This window comes from Medicago truncatula, chromosome 4 (genome assembly GCF_003473485.1).
Source record: "Medicago truncatula cultivar Jemalong A17 chromosome 4, MtrunA17r5.0-ANR, whole genome shotgun sequence".
In the NCBI taxonomy this organism is placed as follows: Eukaryota; Viridiplantae; Streptophyta; class Magnoliopsida; order Fabales; family Fabaceae; genus Medicago; species Medicago truncatula.
The window spans coordinates 23087367-23103243 of record NC_053045.1 but is presented as its reverse complement, the minus strand read 5'-3'; the positions used below and the strand labels follow the sequence as shown (position 1 = coordinate 23103243).

General features: G+C 39.6%; 2 protein-coding genes across 2 annotated transcripts; both read left to right on the top strand.

The window, feature by feature from the left end:
* Positions 1 to 558: 558 nt before the first annotated feature.
* LOC25479520 (uncharacterized) lies at positions 559 to 2678 on the top strand. Its single transcript, XM_013588083.2, has 4 exons — positions 559 to 729; positions 1409 to 1644; positions 1753 to 2212; positions 2268 to 2678. The coding sequence occupies exons 1-4, from the start codon at positions 559 to 561 to the stop codon at positions 2676 to 2678; spliced, it is 1278 nt and encodes a 425-aa protein (XP_013443537.2).
* Positions 2679 to 12814: 10136 nt separating this feature from the next.
* Positions 12815 to 14023, top strand: LOC25479519 (transcription factor WER). The gene is made up of 2 exons (XM_013588082.3): positions 12815 to 13055; positions 13204 to 14023. Exons 1-2 carry the CDS (start codon positions 12920 to 12922, stop codon positions 13884 to 13886), a joined length of 819 nt encoding a protein of 272 aa, XP_013443536.1. The 5' UTR covers positions 12815 to 12919; the 3' UTR covers positions 13887 to 14023.
* Positions 14024 to 15877: the final 1854 nt, after the last annotated feature.

Genomic DNA, 15877 nt, shown 5'->3' with positions numbered 1-15877 from the left:
TACCCAACTCTCGTTGCCACGATTTCACTCAATCTTCTTCTCCCCTGTAATCTCATCGCCGCCCACCGCCGCCTGTCACCATCTCAGCCAATCACAACGCCGTAACTCTCCCCTATTCCGCTCAGTGTCGTCTCACCGCCGCGGCCACAAACAAATTATCGCCGCTGCTACTGTAATGGGTCAAGTTACCATTGGTAAAATATTTGATTGAGGACATTTCTGTATACATCCGAAAAACAACAACAAAAAAAGGCTTGAACTTGTATCATGTATAAAAGAAACAAAGAAATCACAAGATCTAAAATTAACAATCAACTTCTATGCTCATAGTGCTTTGAATGATAGGATTGCGGTGGAAGAAACGGACGATAGTGGAGGTGACGGTGGGCAGCGATGAGAGAAGAGGGGAGAAGAAGTTTGAGATTGTAGGGGAGGTGAACAAGGAAGAAAGGATTTAATTTATTTTGTTAAACAAACTCTTATTTTTTTAATGTTAAATCTCAGCCCTTGATTATCTTTTTTCCACATGTCTTGCATCTAAATCCCTAAATGGATTAAATGGAGCAAGTGTTAAATGGAGCATACTCGGACTCGCAGCCGACATGCCCGAAATTGACCCTAGCGTCACTTGTCAGTTGTCACCAGCTGACAGTGGATCCCGGTGTGAGCGATGTAGCCCAGCGACGTAGAAAGCAGTCTCCTGAAAAATCAGAGGCTGCAGAAAAAGCTGTAAAAGACCTCCTAGATGCAAATTTTATTTCTGAGGCCAAATACACTACCTAGCTCTCCAATGTGTGTTGATTATACCGATCTTAATAGGGTCTGCCTTAAAGACCCATATCCTCTTCCTAACATCGATAAACTCGTAGATAATTCCTCCAGTTACAAACTTTTATCCTTCATCGACGCCTATTCTAGTTACAACCAGGCACCCATGACCGAAGAAGATAAAAAGAAAACAGCTTTCATGACCGAATCATGGAACTATTACTACAATGTAATGCCCTTTCGGTCTACGAAATGCAGGGGCTACTTATCAACGTATGATGAACAAAGTATATGACAAGGCACTTCTAGGCGACATCCTTGAGGTCTACATGGACGACATGATTGTAAATCCGAACAAGAGGTTAATCATGCCGCCCATCTCAAGAGAGTGTTCGAACAAATTCAGAAGTACAACATGCGGCTCAACCCGGAAAAATACACTTTCGGAGTTCAAGCGGGAAAATTCCTTGGTTTTTACCTAACAGAAAGAGGAATCGAAGCGAACCCATATAAGTGCCAAGCATTTAATAAGCTTCCCACGCCCCACTCCAAGAACTGCATCCAAACACTCAATGGTATGCTGACTGCCCTCTCAAGATTCGTGGCTAAATCCGCTTAACATGCTCTCCATTTCTTCAAGCTCTTACAAAAGGCGACAAAGTTCAAGTGGAAAGACGAGTACGAGACCGCTTTAAAACATATCAAAGAGACCCTCTCAGCACCTCCAGTTCTCTCACGACCCGAACAAGGTGAAGTACTGTACCTGTACCTTTCTATTTCTTCTGACGCGGTAAGCGCCCTCCTCATCAGAGAAACAGCGGAGGGTCAAAAACCAGTCTACTTCACCAGCAAAGCGTTTTTAGGGCCGAAGACGAGGTACCAAAAGATCGAAAAGGTAGCTCTCGCCCTCTTCACAGCGGCTCGAAGATTGAGGCAGTATTTCCTAGGACATAGGTTAATAGTCTGAACGGACCCGCCCATTAGGCAAATCTTGGGTCGCCCTTACGTCGCTGAACGGATGATGAAGTGGTCACTCGAAATGCCAGAGTTCGACATATGCTACGAATCCAGAAAGGCACTGAAGTCGCAAGTGTTCACAGACTTCATTGCCGAGATGACCTTCCCGACGGAAGATAACATAGAAGAATGGACCGTCTTTGTAGACGGATCATCCAACTCCAAAGGAAGCGGAGCTGGAATAATCATAGAAAACAACAAAGGTATCGTTGTTGAAATTTCTCCTGGCTTATCTTTTCCTATAACCAATAAAACTACAGAATACGAAGCCTTCTTAGCTGGCCTGCGGACCGCCCAGGACTTGGGGGCCAAAAAGGTAAAAATCTTTACCGACTCTCAGTTAGTGGCTTCCAAAGTCACAGGCGAGTTCCATGTCAAAGAGGAGCAACTAGTACTCGAGAAAATGAAAGAATTTGAAACTGTCGAGGTAACTCATGTTCCCCGTGAACAGAACACACGGGTAGATATATATTCTTTCAAAGCTCGCCAGCACACGGACTGCAAGCGGAAACAAAAACGTCATAGAAGTAGTCTTCAACGAACCAAGCGTTAAGAGGCAGAAGGCTCATCTCCACGAAATCAACTCAATCATTGGGATAGAGGATTGGAGAGGACCCATTTCTCGTTACATAGCTAACGGGGAACTCTCTTCCGATCCGCAAGAAAGAACAAGGCTACAACGAAGGGCTTTCTCATTCACTTTAGTGGAACGAATCGTATGCAAAAGGGGTTTCATCACACCGCTTATCAAGTGTTTGGGACCTAACGAGACCCAAGAAGTCCTCGCTGACGTCCATGGCGGCATCTGCGGACAACATCTTGGTGCTAAAGCTCTCGCGAAAAAGGTCCTACGAGCAGGATACTTTTGGCCTACCATGTTGAAAGATGCCTAAGTCTACGTAAACCATTGTGACAAATGTTAGCGACACGGGGACATGCACCTCGCACCCCCCGCTGAATTAACATCACTGGTTTCCCCTTGGGCCTTCGCATGGTGGGGCATTGACCTTCTGGGACCATTCCCTAAAGCCACCGGACAACTCAAATATTTGGTAGTCGTCTTCGACTACTCAACGAAGTGGATTGAGGCAAAACCATTAGCGAAAATCACAGCCAAAAACGTACTTCGTTTCTTCAAAAGGAACATCCTAGCAAGATTCGGAGTACCAGCCCTAGTGATATCCGACAATGGGACTCAGTTCACAGACGAAAAATTCCAAGACTACTTGAGGAAAATTAGAATCAAACAATGCTTCACCTCCGTTGAACACCCTCAAGCTAATGGCCTCGCCGAAGCAGCGAACCGGGTCATTCTATGAGGGATACGAAGGAGGCTGGACGCAGCCAAAACCAAATGGGCTGAAGAGTTGCATACGGTCCTCTAGGCTGGATGCACCTTTTCGACTCATTTATGGGACAGAGGCAGTCATACCCATTGAGCTTACTGAACTCACCTGGCGAAATGACGCCAACATTGAAGCTGCTTTGCGAGAAACAACTCTAAAACAAAAATTAGCCGCTCGCCACAACAAAAAGGTCAAAAGGAGGGAATTCGAAGTAGGTGACGTCGTCCTCCGACGAAACCAGAAGGACTCTGAAGAGGGAAAACTCACCGCCAACTAGGAGGGACCCTATAAAGTCCGAATGAAAACCGGAACAGGGGCTTACAGACTCGAAGATCTCCACAAAGGCACAATTCCAAGAACTTGGAATGCCGAAAAACTCAAAAAGTATTAGACTTAGTTGGCAAACTAAGCCAACCTACTCTAACGTACATACTCAGTTCAATACAACGAACTTCATGCTCTATAACAAGCATGCATAATTAAACGGATGAGGAAAGTCGTGCCACTCCGAATCCAAAAAATTGAAGGATAAGTGAAATCTACACAGCAGATTCACTTACTCCTCAGTATGTACGCTAACAGCTGCGACATCACAACTCAGCATGTTAGGTAGAACCCCAGCTCGCGATAGGTGATTCACGCCTCAGTGCGTTGAACTTAGATTAGTTTCTTCATTCATCCACTGTTCTCTGTCCGAAACACAACTTTGGACACACATTCAGATAAACAATCTCTTGGATGTGAAATGCTTCTAACAAATACTCCGCGTAACCGTTAGAACTCTCACGCCCGGATATTCCCTTGCAAAACAACGAAAAAGGTGAACGTTCCAATAGAGCAACAAATACCTCGGAAAAGAAGGGCAAGAACTTTAATTCAAAACAACGAGTTAAATTACCAGATCACAGATGGACATGCAAAACTCTCCAATTATTAATTCACTTCATCGAAATAATGAATGTCGGGGGGTAGGCCATTACACCTTAGCGAAAATACTTCGTTTCAAAGGTCGCTCCATTTGTCAAAACGAGCACCAAGAAACAGTCAAACATTGAGAGCATACGAATTGTTAAACTTTGTAAAACATGCAGATCAGACAGTTCGCTCTCAACAATAAAAAGCCTCGCGCAACGAGCACTCAGTTCGAAACATTGTACTTGAAAATCAAACAAACATTTTCAGACAAGTATAATTAAAGAACAAACAAACAAATTATATTTCATAAGTGATAAAACCACGAAGGGCGCAGAATGTCATTACAAGCATGGTTGTTAAAAGAAGAGTGATTAAAATTATAAGGCCTCATCAGCCTGGGCTTCATCGACATGCCCCATATTCTCTTCAAGATCAAGGGGAGGTTTGATCACCACATCTTCCACATTACTGAGATGGTGAATTCCCTCAAAGCTCAGATGAATGATGGAGTTCACCACCTTCAGCTGAGCCACTACGTGATCAAAACCAAGCTTGACGGCGTCCACCAAGCTTCCTTCCAACACGCTAACCCTTTCCAGCAAGTCAGCACGCCTCAGGACGACCATGCCCTCCGCCTCATCCTCTCCGGGGAGGTCCACCTTCTTCAAAGCTTCCTCCAAGGTCACCTTCTCCTCAGTTCGCTTCCTGGAAGAGTTGGCTGCTTGCTCAAGGGCAGTCTGAGCTTCTGCCAATTACTTTTCCACAACAACAAACTGGCGGTCACACTCCTCATAAACTGACCTGTTGCTCCTTACCTCGCCTTCAAGAGCAACAACCTTAGTAATCAGATCATCCTTCTCCTGCGCCAATGCATTGGCCCGGATTTCACTCTCCAGCGAAGCATTGTTAAGGGTCGTGGCGACCTCCAAAGCCTTTATAGTAGCAATAACCCCATTTGTTATTGCCTTGATCCTCTCAGCTGGACGTAGGTCCTCAATAATCCTCAACTCAGGGTTATCTAAGAAGAGGGTCGAATGAGGGCCGCATCAATCTAGTTCGGACCATCATCTCGGGAGCTGAAGGAAGTCCCCACTCTCAAAGCGAACAGGAACTGCCTTGATGGGTGTGATTGGTTCCTAAGGTGCTCCAGGGACTGGACGTTCTTACACCGTTTCTTGGCAGAGACCTTCTTGTTCGCTTCATTCACAAGGGCCCCTAGATCTTTCATTTTTCCTGCAAAACATAGAAAGGAAAAAACTTATCAGATCTGAAAGACAACACACAAAAACAAGCTAGTTAAAAGCAAAAAGGTCATAAGAAGGCAAAAACTACCAAGGCAATCCTCGAAGTCTTCGGACGGCAATAACTCGTGGGTAATGATGAAATGAGGCTCTGTTACTGGTGTCCCATCCGGATTCATCAATGGGTTTCCCCGTTTGTCAGTTTGACCCTCCGTGGGAGAGATTGGACAAAAGGCCAAAGTTGTTGCCGAGCACCCGCCTCCTCCTCCGTGAGACTGGGAATGGTCCGACAGAAATCTTTTGGCTTATAGCCAAAATGATCTTGAGACCAACACAGAGGAAAAAAGGATCGGCGATCTTGAGCGCCATCCTTCACCACCTCCAATAAAGTGTCCAAAGCCACCTCACTCTCCGGTCTTACCAGAAAGAAGCGTTCTTTGAAACTTCGCACTTTCCCAGTGAATATCTCAAACATCTTCTGGGTTTGACGGAAAGAAACCGAATCCGCACCTCGTTGTACAGAAAAGATGGTAAAGAAGACGTTCTTGGAAGCGGGAATTTGGAGATAATCACACACCAATCTGAAGGCCATCATAAAGGCATATGAGTTGGGGTGAATCTGGGAAGGCGATAGTTTGGTCCAACAGAGCATCTCCCGCTGAAAATCAGAGAAAGGGAGCCGAAAACCCATGTCTTCGAAAACCACTTCATACATGGGAAGGGCATGATTTTCGTACTCGATCAGATGTGCTCAGAAGTACTAACTCCCAATCCTCTGCTTCACCAATGGAGCCAAAGGGAATCTCTCCCACTCCGTCAATAGCAAATGCTGACTCCGTTTCTAAGGGTTCTTCCCCCAGCCACGAAGAGACAGGCGCGACAGCTTCCTTGTGCACCATGGGGAACCTGAAAGAGCAAGGAAAAAATTGAATCCAACATTCAGATCCACCCTTCCTTCACCCATCAGGTTGACCACGCCGAGGAAGGGATGAAATATCACTGCTAAAAACCAAGGGGGAAGACAAAGGATAAGTTTACTCCGACCACATCAAGGAACCCATTCTGAAGCAAGCAGGACTGAAGTTTACGAACTAAACCACAACTTGTCGCCAATGTTTTTTTCAAAATACGGAAAACAGACAACAAATCCTAAAACTCCTTACGCACGGTGGAAACCACTGTAACAAACGGCAGAAACCACCGAGTCGGAGTAACTTCTACCCTAAAAGCATGCATTTTTACGGTTTCTTAAAACAGAAAACTAAGGAAAGCCAAGCATGAAAACAAAGGGAAAAAGAACCATAAGAGCGTTACCTGTTATGATGGATGAACTGGACTTGAAGTGCGAAGTTTGAGGTTAAAAAATGCTTCGCCTTTGAAGAAACTCTTGGAAAATTTTCTAAGTTTCTAAAAAAATGAAGTATTGTAATGTTCCAAACAAACGTTTGGACTATTTATACTCATTTCATAAAACTTCTCAAAGGTCGCGAAGTCCCAATCCGATGCAGCCCTTCACATGCAACTCTCTACCCAAGTAGCCTGCCTACGATCCAGATTAAATCAAATCATCCATCCAAGGGCTCTGATCAATCGTAGCGGTTCTTCAAACGTCAGGATCAAATCAACGGTACTGATGACACCTTGGAAACACAAACCAAGAACACTCAACAGACTATAGGTACTCAAGTACTACAATAGCCTTTACACGTGTCACTCAGAAACCAAAGGTCATGTCTCCTCAGTCTTTCCCTCGCGATGTGGGCATTAATTGCGGAATGACAATCGACCAAACTTCTTGACGAGGGAATCTCTCCATCTGACCTAAGTCAACCGAGCATTCGCATGACGGACACAAGCCAGTCCATTGGCGAACTCGTTTGGTTATGGAACAAAGGGGTTCAGAGAATAGCGAGCGCGTCCATGCATGTGCTCGCACAATTCTCACAACACTCTTAACCACCCAAGACGAACAGTTCCTAGATTCGAAGGTGTCTTCACACCCCTCAAACAGCTTGGCCTATTCTCAAGTAGAGAGCACATAAAAGCGAACTTCCCTTCTACGACCGACCACGAACAATCAAAGACGCCCGCACTTAAGTCATCACTATTCGTCAAGAGCAACAACTTGGGGGCTACTCTTCTGTACCGGCCAAAAGGACCTTTGTCCCATTTACTTAGGCCCAATACAATCTAAAGCCCAAACACCAAGTTTGGCAACATTACTTGCGACACACCCCTTCCCCGATAGGCGGGTGCACGGAGCGAGCAAGACCGGTTCAAACGAACCACAACGTCTCTTTGCACGTTCCCGCAATAAACTCTTTGGCAGTTACACTTCCCACGATTACGTAACCGCAAGAGCCAGGTGTGCCATTACAACGGCTCTGCCGCCCTCCACCTCTATATATAGAGTACTCACTTCAGTCCCCAGGATAGAATCTAACTCTTCCTCTAAATCCTCACTCTCTAATCGCTACTTACTTGAGCGCCGGAGTGCCTACAGGTACACACCCCCCATCCGTTCCAAGAAGCATTGTGACGCGTTCTAACACCATTCAAACCACCGCATTCAAAGCAATGGCAGTCACCTTCTGATCACGTACGATCAAAAAGTATATTTTATGCCAAATTATGGTTGAATAAAGTGGGACTTATTATACGGTGTAAAACATCTATAGAAAGTAGGAAGGCAAATGGAAATGTATGGATGGTGGTCAGGGAAAGACATGTTCTGGCTGAAATATTTCAAGAAACTATCAATGACACTAGATCACTAAAAGACAAAAGGTGTGGCATAACACCACAGATAATGCCTAGAGAACGTATGTATCCAAGCACATCGCCTCAATCCACAGGTTCATGGGACACACGTTAGTAATCCCATAAAAGGGAGTCCTTTCAATTAATATATCTGCACGCATTTATTGTTGTACCTTCCCCCACTCAGCACCTTTCAGATACCACTAAACGCTCATCAGCACCTGACCTCTAAAAAATATTTTATGGGGGCAATGAAAAAATGTCAATAGTTTAATTCGCAGCCAGCCAACGTAAAAAATCTCGTCACTTCATAAAGACAGTGGACAACTAGTCTAGACTAAATTTTAGCCCATACAATGACCAAGTTCAACAAGTCCATTAGCCCATTACACCACCTTAGAAAATCTTATGGAAGGTCACCTGTGCGCCACACCGCACAAGAACACTGCCTTGAATTAAGGCCTGATCGTTGAACCAACTCTAACTGTATCTCGCGTTCAACGCCAAATTTCACGAAAGCAATTACGTTGAGCTCGTCTATATGCAATTCGACTCACAACCATGCTCATGTACAATCATATTTAGAAGCATTTTCTCATATTTCCATCTCAAGTTCACATACTGACTTGAGTGTTGGAGCAGTTACATGTTTTTGCAGGTTTCTTCTCCATCGTCGATGAACAGCCTTCGCCATAACAAAGATCTTTCAACGCCATACAAGATCTTCGTCAGCACAAGCATCAAGATTGCATGGTCCTAGTTCTGTTCCGGAACATATCACAAAGCGAGCTAAAAATTATTTTAAAAACTAAAATGGCATTGCATGAAGGTTTATCTATTAAGTTATCCCAAAATGATTGTCAATTATATCATTTCTCATTAGGAAATTATGGTAAGAAAAGGATCTGTTTCTTCTGCTCTCTACTTTAATATATTTTTACAAATACGGGCAGCTTATTTTTATTTGTTCCATTCCACTTTTATTTGGTCAATATGAAGGCAGCATATAATAATTCTATTTTTTTTAAGAAGTTAATTCCATTTAGACCACAATTTGTTCTTATATATGAATTGCACTTAGGAACACTTGCAAACTTAATTATAAAAATATACCATTTGTGTATTAAATAACGAGACTTTGACCAAATACATTCATTGCGTAAAAGGATGAAGAAAGTTTTCTTTAAAAGAAGAAAGACGTTAAACAAATTCTAGCCTGATATTAGTCCCAATAATCGCCTGTTCTGATTCAGAGTCATATACCAGAAACCGCGTTATTTAGTTTGATTCATGCATTTTACCATAAAGAATAATTAAGTATCCATCACTATACCACCATTTTGTAAAAATAAAAATAAAAAAACACTATACCACCATGCCACCATGGATAGAAAAATAAAGTCTATATCGTTGACTCTTCAAATTGGCACATGTTAAATTGGAACCGTGACAACGGATAAATGAATATAAAAATTAATATCAGCAGCAGTTATGTAGTATAGGACAAAAGGAACGTGTTTACCTACAAAACATATAATTTAGGGGAACATTATTATGGCACATCGGGGACAAGACTTCTCTAGAACTAACCATTCACTTTTTTGACATAACTATTGATAAAAGGAAATGGTTGAAATATGTACATCTGTCACGTTAACTTGTGCCCTTATGACACATGTTAAGGATTCCATAAATGATAAATATTTATTATAAAACATTTACTTTCAATCTTTAGATAAATAAATTGGCACAATTTTTTAGACAAAACTTCTATTTTAGATTGCTTAACATGTGCCCTAAGGGCACAAGTTAACATTTCCATATGTATATACATGACAAATCATTTGCGGATAAATTATAAACTTTTTTATTAGGGTTGGGCAGCTACGGGTCGACCCGAATATACTCGACCAACCCCATTCAAATTCACACATTCGCTTATGGTAAAAACAGGTCACATATAGTTCGGATGAATATTGCGGTTTCTTACGGTTATACTCGGTTCCGGTGAATATGATGAACTTTTGTCGTTAAATTATAGATAATCATTAAAAAAATAACAAAAATTATTAAAAAAAAAAAATCCAAAATATATGAATATGCTCGTGAATACATCAAAATTCAAGGATTACTCGCTTAAGGCAGATACAAAGAAAGATACAAAGAAGACACATGTATCACATTTATTTAACAAGATGAACATCAATATCATACTACCTCTATCTATAGATATCTATTTATATCGCTATACACAACCAATAAGTCTTTTTGTTCGGAGACCAAGAGAGTGCCTCTTCCCCAAATATCATTCCAAAAGTTGATGGAATATCTTAATTTGATTATTCCTTCGGAAAACCAAATATGATTACTTTTTTTTTTTTACAAATATCATTACAAGTTGGCTTTTATATGTGTTTCGTCCTTGCACTTAGGGGTCATTTAAAAATTGGTTCCTGTAATCGATAATCCTGGCAAATTACCCTTCCAAAGTTTAATCATTTAAAATTTCGTCCCTACACCCACTTAATTACTGCCACATCACTGATTAGCTGACGTGGCAGTCTGACTTAATAAACTTGACATGAATAGATGAAAATACCCCTGGCTTCTCATACAAACACGAAAGGACGATATTACCCCTTAAATCATTCCTCTTCCTCTTCTCCTCCAACACCTTCTATTCAAGCTTACGATCATTTTCCCTCATGAATTCGTAGCAGTAACCGTCATTCAAGCTTTATTGTAGGCCTTTGAACCTTTTGTTCGAAAGCTTCACAATTGGATATTTTTTTTCTCGTACAATAAGTCACATTTTAATATACAAGCTCTCGAAATTAACAAAACTTCAATTACCCCCTTGAAATTTCAAAATTTCTCGTACAATAAGTCACATTTTAAGTCACATTATTTTGATGTATATATGCATGTAGTTTTCTAAAATTCCAAAATTAATAGTTTGTTTTAATATTTAACTATTAATTGTTTGTTTTTAAGAAAAAAAATAATATAAATATTTAAGTTTGGGGGGCATTTTGCATATAAGTGCAAAACTTCAGGGGGATATTTGCAAAACGTTATGTTCATTAACAAAAAAAATTGACGGAGGGGGTAAATTGATTAACGTTGTGAAATTTCAAGGGGGTAATTGAAGTTTTGTTAATTTCAGGGGGGTAATTAACGAAACTTACAATTTCAGGGAGGTAATTGCCTATTTACTCAAAAAGAAACACGATTGTTGAGTTTCTGAAGTGAATTAGAAACCTGGCTTTCCCTTTCTTCTTCCCTCTCTTTTTCCATGTTAATGAACCCAACAACAACATGGATTTCTCTTCCTTCTTCCCTTTCCTTCATTCATCAATCTCAAATTCTCAATGAACACAAAAACAAGAACACCATCGATCTCTTCACCACTTGAGCAACTGAACCACAAACACACCTCCCGGATCTGAACAACAACAACAAAGCCATAACATAACATCAACAACCAGCACCAACCTTTAAGAACATCGATCTCTTGATTGGATTTTACTTGTTTGTGAAATTTTTGGTCTATGTCAGTAATCCTTTTCGTTAGGTTTTCAGAGGAGTTGGAATCAGAGGTGCCGGAGGTGAATATGCTGGAGAAGAAATCGGATTCGGAGAAGGTAAACGGAGAAGAAAAAACCAGATCTCAACAAATTCAAATGAAGAACTCTTCGGCGACGTTGCTGAGAGCGTAAACAGATGATGGTTAGATTCTGGAACATTATTTTGCAATGGGTTTGGATTTCGGATGGAAGGAGAGGAAGAAGAAGGAAGGAGAATGAGGGAAGAAGCCAGGGTATATTTGTCATTTCAATTTGGTCTGAGAAGAGGGGGGTAAAGGGTAGTTTTGTCATCTCCGTTTGGTCTCAAATGAAGAGGGGCATTTTTGTCCATTCCCATGCCCTTAAGCTGAGTCAGTCAAGTGAAAAGCCAATTAATAGCGCCACGTCAGTAATCAGATGACGTGGCAGTCATTAAGTGGGTTAAGGGACGAAATTTTAAAAGATTAAACTTTGGGAGGGTAGTTTCTCAGGATTAACTATTACAAGAACCAATTTTTAAACAACCTCTAATTACTGGGACGAAACACATATAAAAGTCTTACAAGTTTTTTAATTAACGATAGTATGATTCTATCATTTATGAACAAAATATAACTTTTAAAAAATTTATTCTACAAAAAAAAATTACTTAGATTGTAAAGGTTATTATTTCATGTAAAATTAACTTTTTTGATAATAAAAATATTTGTCTTGTTATTAGCTTTCGAACCAATGACTTGAACTTAGAATTTCTTTAAAATATGTAATATTCCAACAAATTGTTGTTTAAACCAATGGTTAGAATTTAGAATTTCTTTAAAATAGTATGTATTGCTTTTTAGACCAAAAGAAAGTCAATATGGTCATAATGTCTTGACTGTTATTTTGTTTGTGTTTCCATTAGTAGATTTGCCTCACGTGCTAAATTACAAAGCTAAAAGGAAGCGTGGCAAATGTTTCCTGTTAGCTTCCTGGAAGATAAGTAGCATATAACTGATAGTGACACTATTGTTATTTACTCTTTAATGTGAAAAGGAACAAGAAACACGAAATTTGACTAGTTTTAGTACAAGGCATAAAGAGCAGTTATTATTATCTGCTGAGAAAGACCCTTATCATTGACTCTTATTATAGTAGAACATGTTGGAATATGAAACACGTTTTGTATGTGAAAGCGTGTGGTATAAATTTAAGTAGGACTATGCTCTGACACAAAGAAACAAGACCAATATAACTCTCATCTTGTAGAGACAAACACACTCACTCATTGAGTTTGAGTTCACTTGTTTCTCAAAAAATAATTAAGATGGCAAGAACTCCTTCTTGTGACAAAAAAAGTGGAATGAGGAAAGGAACATGGACTGCTGAAGAAGATAGGAAATTAATTGCTTATGTCACCAGATACGGTTGCTGGAATTGGCGCCAACTACCAAAGTTTGCAGGTAAATATAGTCGATTCTTGGATCGAATAGCGAGTTTTAAAATAAAAAATAAAAATGAATATAGAACTATGTTTGCAATGCATGGATAATGATCCCTTGATAAAATTTACTCATAATTTCATTGTTTTTTTTTTTTTCATTTTTTCAGGTCTTTCAAGGTGTGGGAAGAGTTGTAGATTGAGGTGGCTGAATTATTTAAGACCTAATATCAAAAGAGGAAACTTCACTCAAGAAGAAGAGGAGTTGATTATCCGAATGCATAAAAAGCTTGGCAATAGATGGTCAACCATTGCGGCCGAGTTACCTGGAAGAACAGATAATGAAGTGAAGAACCACTGGCACACTTCCCTCAAGAAGAGAGCTATAGATAACATTGTCACAAATGAAGAAACCAAATCCACACAAGGGAGATGTGTATCCAATTACCAAATTACCCTTCCAGCTAACTCCCAAATCTCAGACACCAATGGCCCTTTATCCCCATTTTCATCATCTAGTGAATTATCTTCCACATCTTCAGATCACAATTCCACTGCTTTGGATGATTTTGGGTTTCTGGATTCATTTATAGAAGATGTGGATGAAAGTTTTTGGCTTCATAATCTTTCCAACAAACCAAGTGGAATAGTGCAAAACCATACTACTGAAAGTTTTGTTATGGATAATGATTTTGGAAGCTTTTTAGATGCTTACAACGAGTCAACAGTGGATAGTTTTTGGACACAACCATATGAAGTTGACATGTCCCACGTTCCAACTGAACTACTGATACCTTTGTCGATGGAATCTGAAAATTTTTCTATAGTATATGACAAGGATATTTGGAGTTGAAATAACTTGTAACATAATATATTAGACTTTTTTAGTTAATAAAATTTAACGCATACTCCTTGTGTGAACAGTTATATTTGCATTACAGTTTGATCTAAATATCAATTTGGGGACTCAGAAGAATCCAATGCTTTTAAGATGCATAAATTGATTACTCTATATATGGTGTTTTTTAGCCTTATGTGTTACTAGAAAACCACGAATACAAAATCATAGATGCATGGTTATTTTTGACCCGGCCGCAGCGGCTAAGCTAGCAGTAAATTTACAAGAAGGGCAAATATATAGGGAAAAAATTACTTTTTAAAAATTATTATATTAAATTAACTTTAAAGAAAATTACTATATATATTTAAAAAAAATACTGTAACTATTTAAAAATGTTAGGGTTCAGGTTCAACGATGTTTCAAAGTGTCAAATTTATCTAAAAATGTCATTTGTAAGAAACTCATTGTTAACAAAACTATCTTTATAGTTATTGAAGAGATTAGAAGTGCCAAGATAACACGAAATAACTTTATCAATTGAGTCATATGTTCATGCATTCGTGATGTTGGTGTCGGGTTGTATATCCATATTGGCGACGACCGGATTTTATATCCATATTGACGACGACGAATACTTAGTATTCATATTGGCGACGACTATGATACGGATGCATCTAAGGTGACGACTTTGAGGTGACCGATACCACATGCATATAGAAGTCGTGTTTAGGCGCATTTCATAATTTGAAAATTGTCATAATTGTTATGTGCTCGGTTGATGTGTATACTTATTGGATTGTATACTTGGTGAAATATCTATATTCATATACTTCTTGAAAATTGATGTTGCTGAGTTGCTTGAATCAATTGAATTTAATTGTATCATTTATTTTCATTGATTATGTTTAATTATGAATTATGAACTAACCCCCAATGGTTGTTTGGTTGACCGTCTTCCTTATCCGTATGGATGGGTAGATGGTGTGCAGGAATAGATTGCTTTGGTAAGTTGCTTGAGGATAGCTTGGAGCTACCTCGTTTATTGCTTTTGGCATCTTAGATTTAGGGCTCTGATTAGGGGTCGGTCTTCGATGTTTAGCTTTATTATGTTTGTTGAATATTTCTGAGACTATGTATTGATGATGACATGCGTTGTATGATGACATGGCTACTTGGAGACATATTATACTTGCATGGGTGTTGAAATATTTTATTTAGTCGACGATGTTATGATGTTTTATTCTGCTGCGATGTTGTGAGAAATTATTAATTATGCATGCTTGGTGATTTAATTGAAGGAGTAACATCTAGATATGCCGTATCATGCGTAATTTATCACTTTGAGAGTTTAGAGTTCTAAGATGAACCTCTATATATTTTTGTGGATATTTATTTAATTTAATATGTCGTTTATTTATTGTTTATTCTTTTGTTCACTATTAAGTTTTATTAGATTATATTTTTATTTCTGTGAGAGGTGCAAACCCTAGATTAGGTACTTATGTTGTAACAGGGCATAATATTGTTATCACTAACCAGATGCTTATATCTTGATATTTATATCCCTTTACTGATAACTATCTGTCTAGGAAGTAAATGATTGTTAATTAGCGAAAGAAAACCATAGAAATTGTTGACCTTAGACGTAGGTACCTAGTGGATGATATCCACTGGGTCGTGTGGTGCATTACGGAAGGAAGGAAATAACTGGTTAGTAATTAGGGAAACAAGCACCTATCTTTCTGACTTAAGGCTATAACCTAATAGAACCATTCTTTTGAAACCCTTATTAAGGTAGACGTAGATTAAGGTTTTCGTTTGTAGAACTACTAAGTAAGCGTAGAAAGAGTGTGATATGAGTGTTCTAAGATTCATAGATGGGCAGGTGGTGCCCTGCCTATTTAGGAAACTCGCAACGGCCTCATCACTTGTATAGTCAACCTAAGATGAATAAACACGACATATTTATTACTTATTATCCAACGATGTATATATAGAGGTGA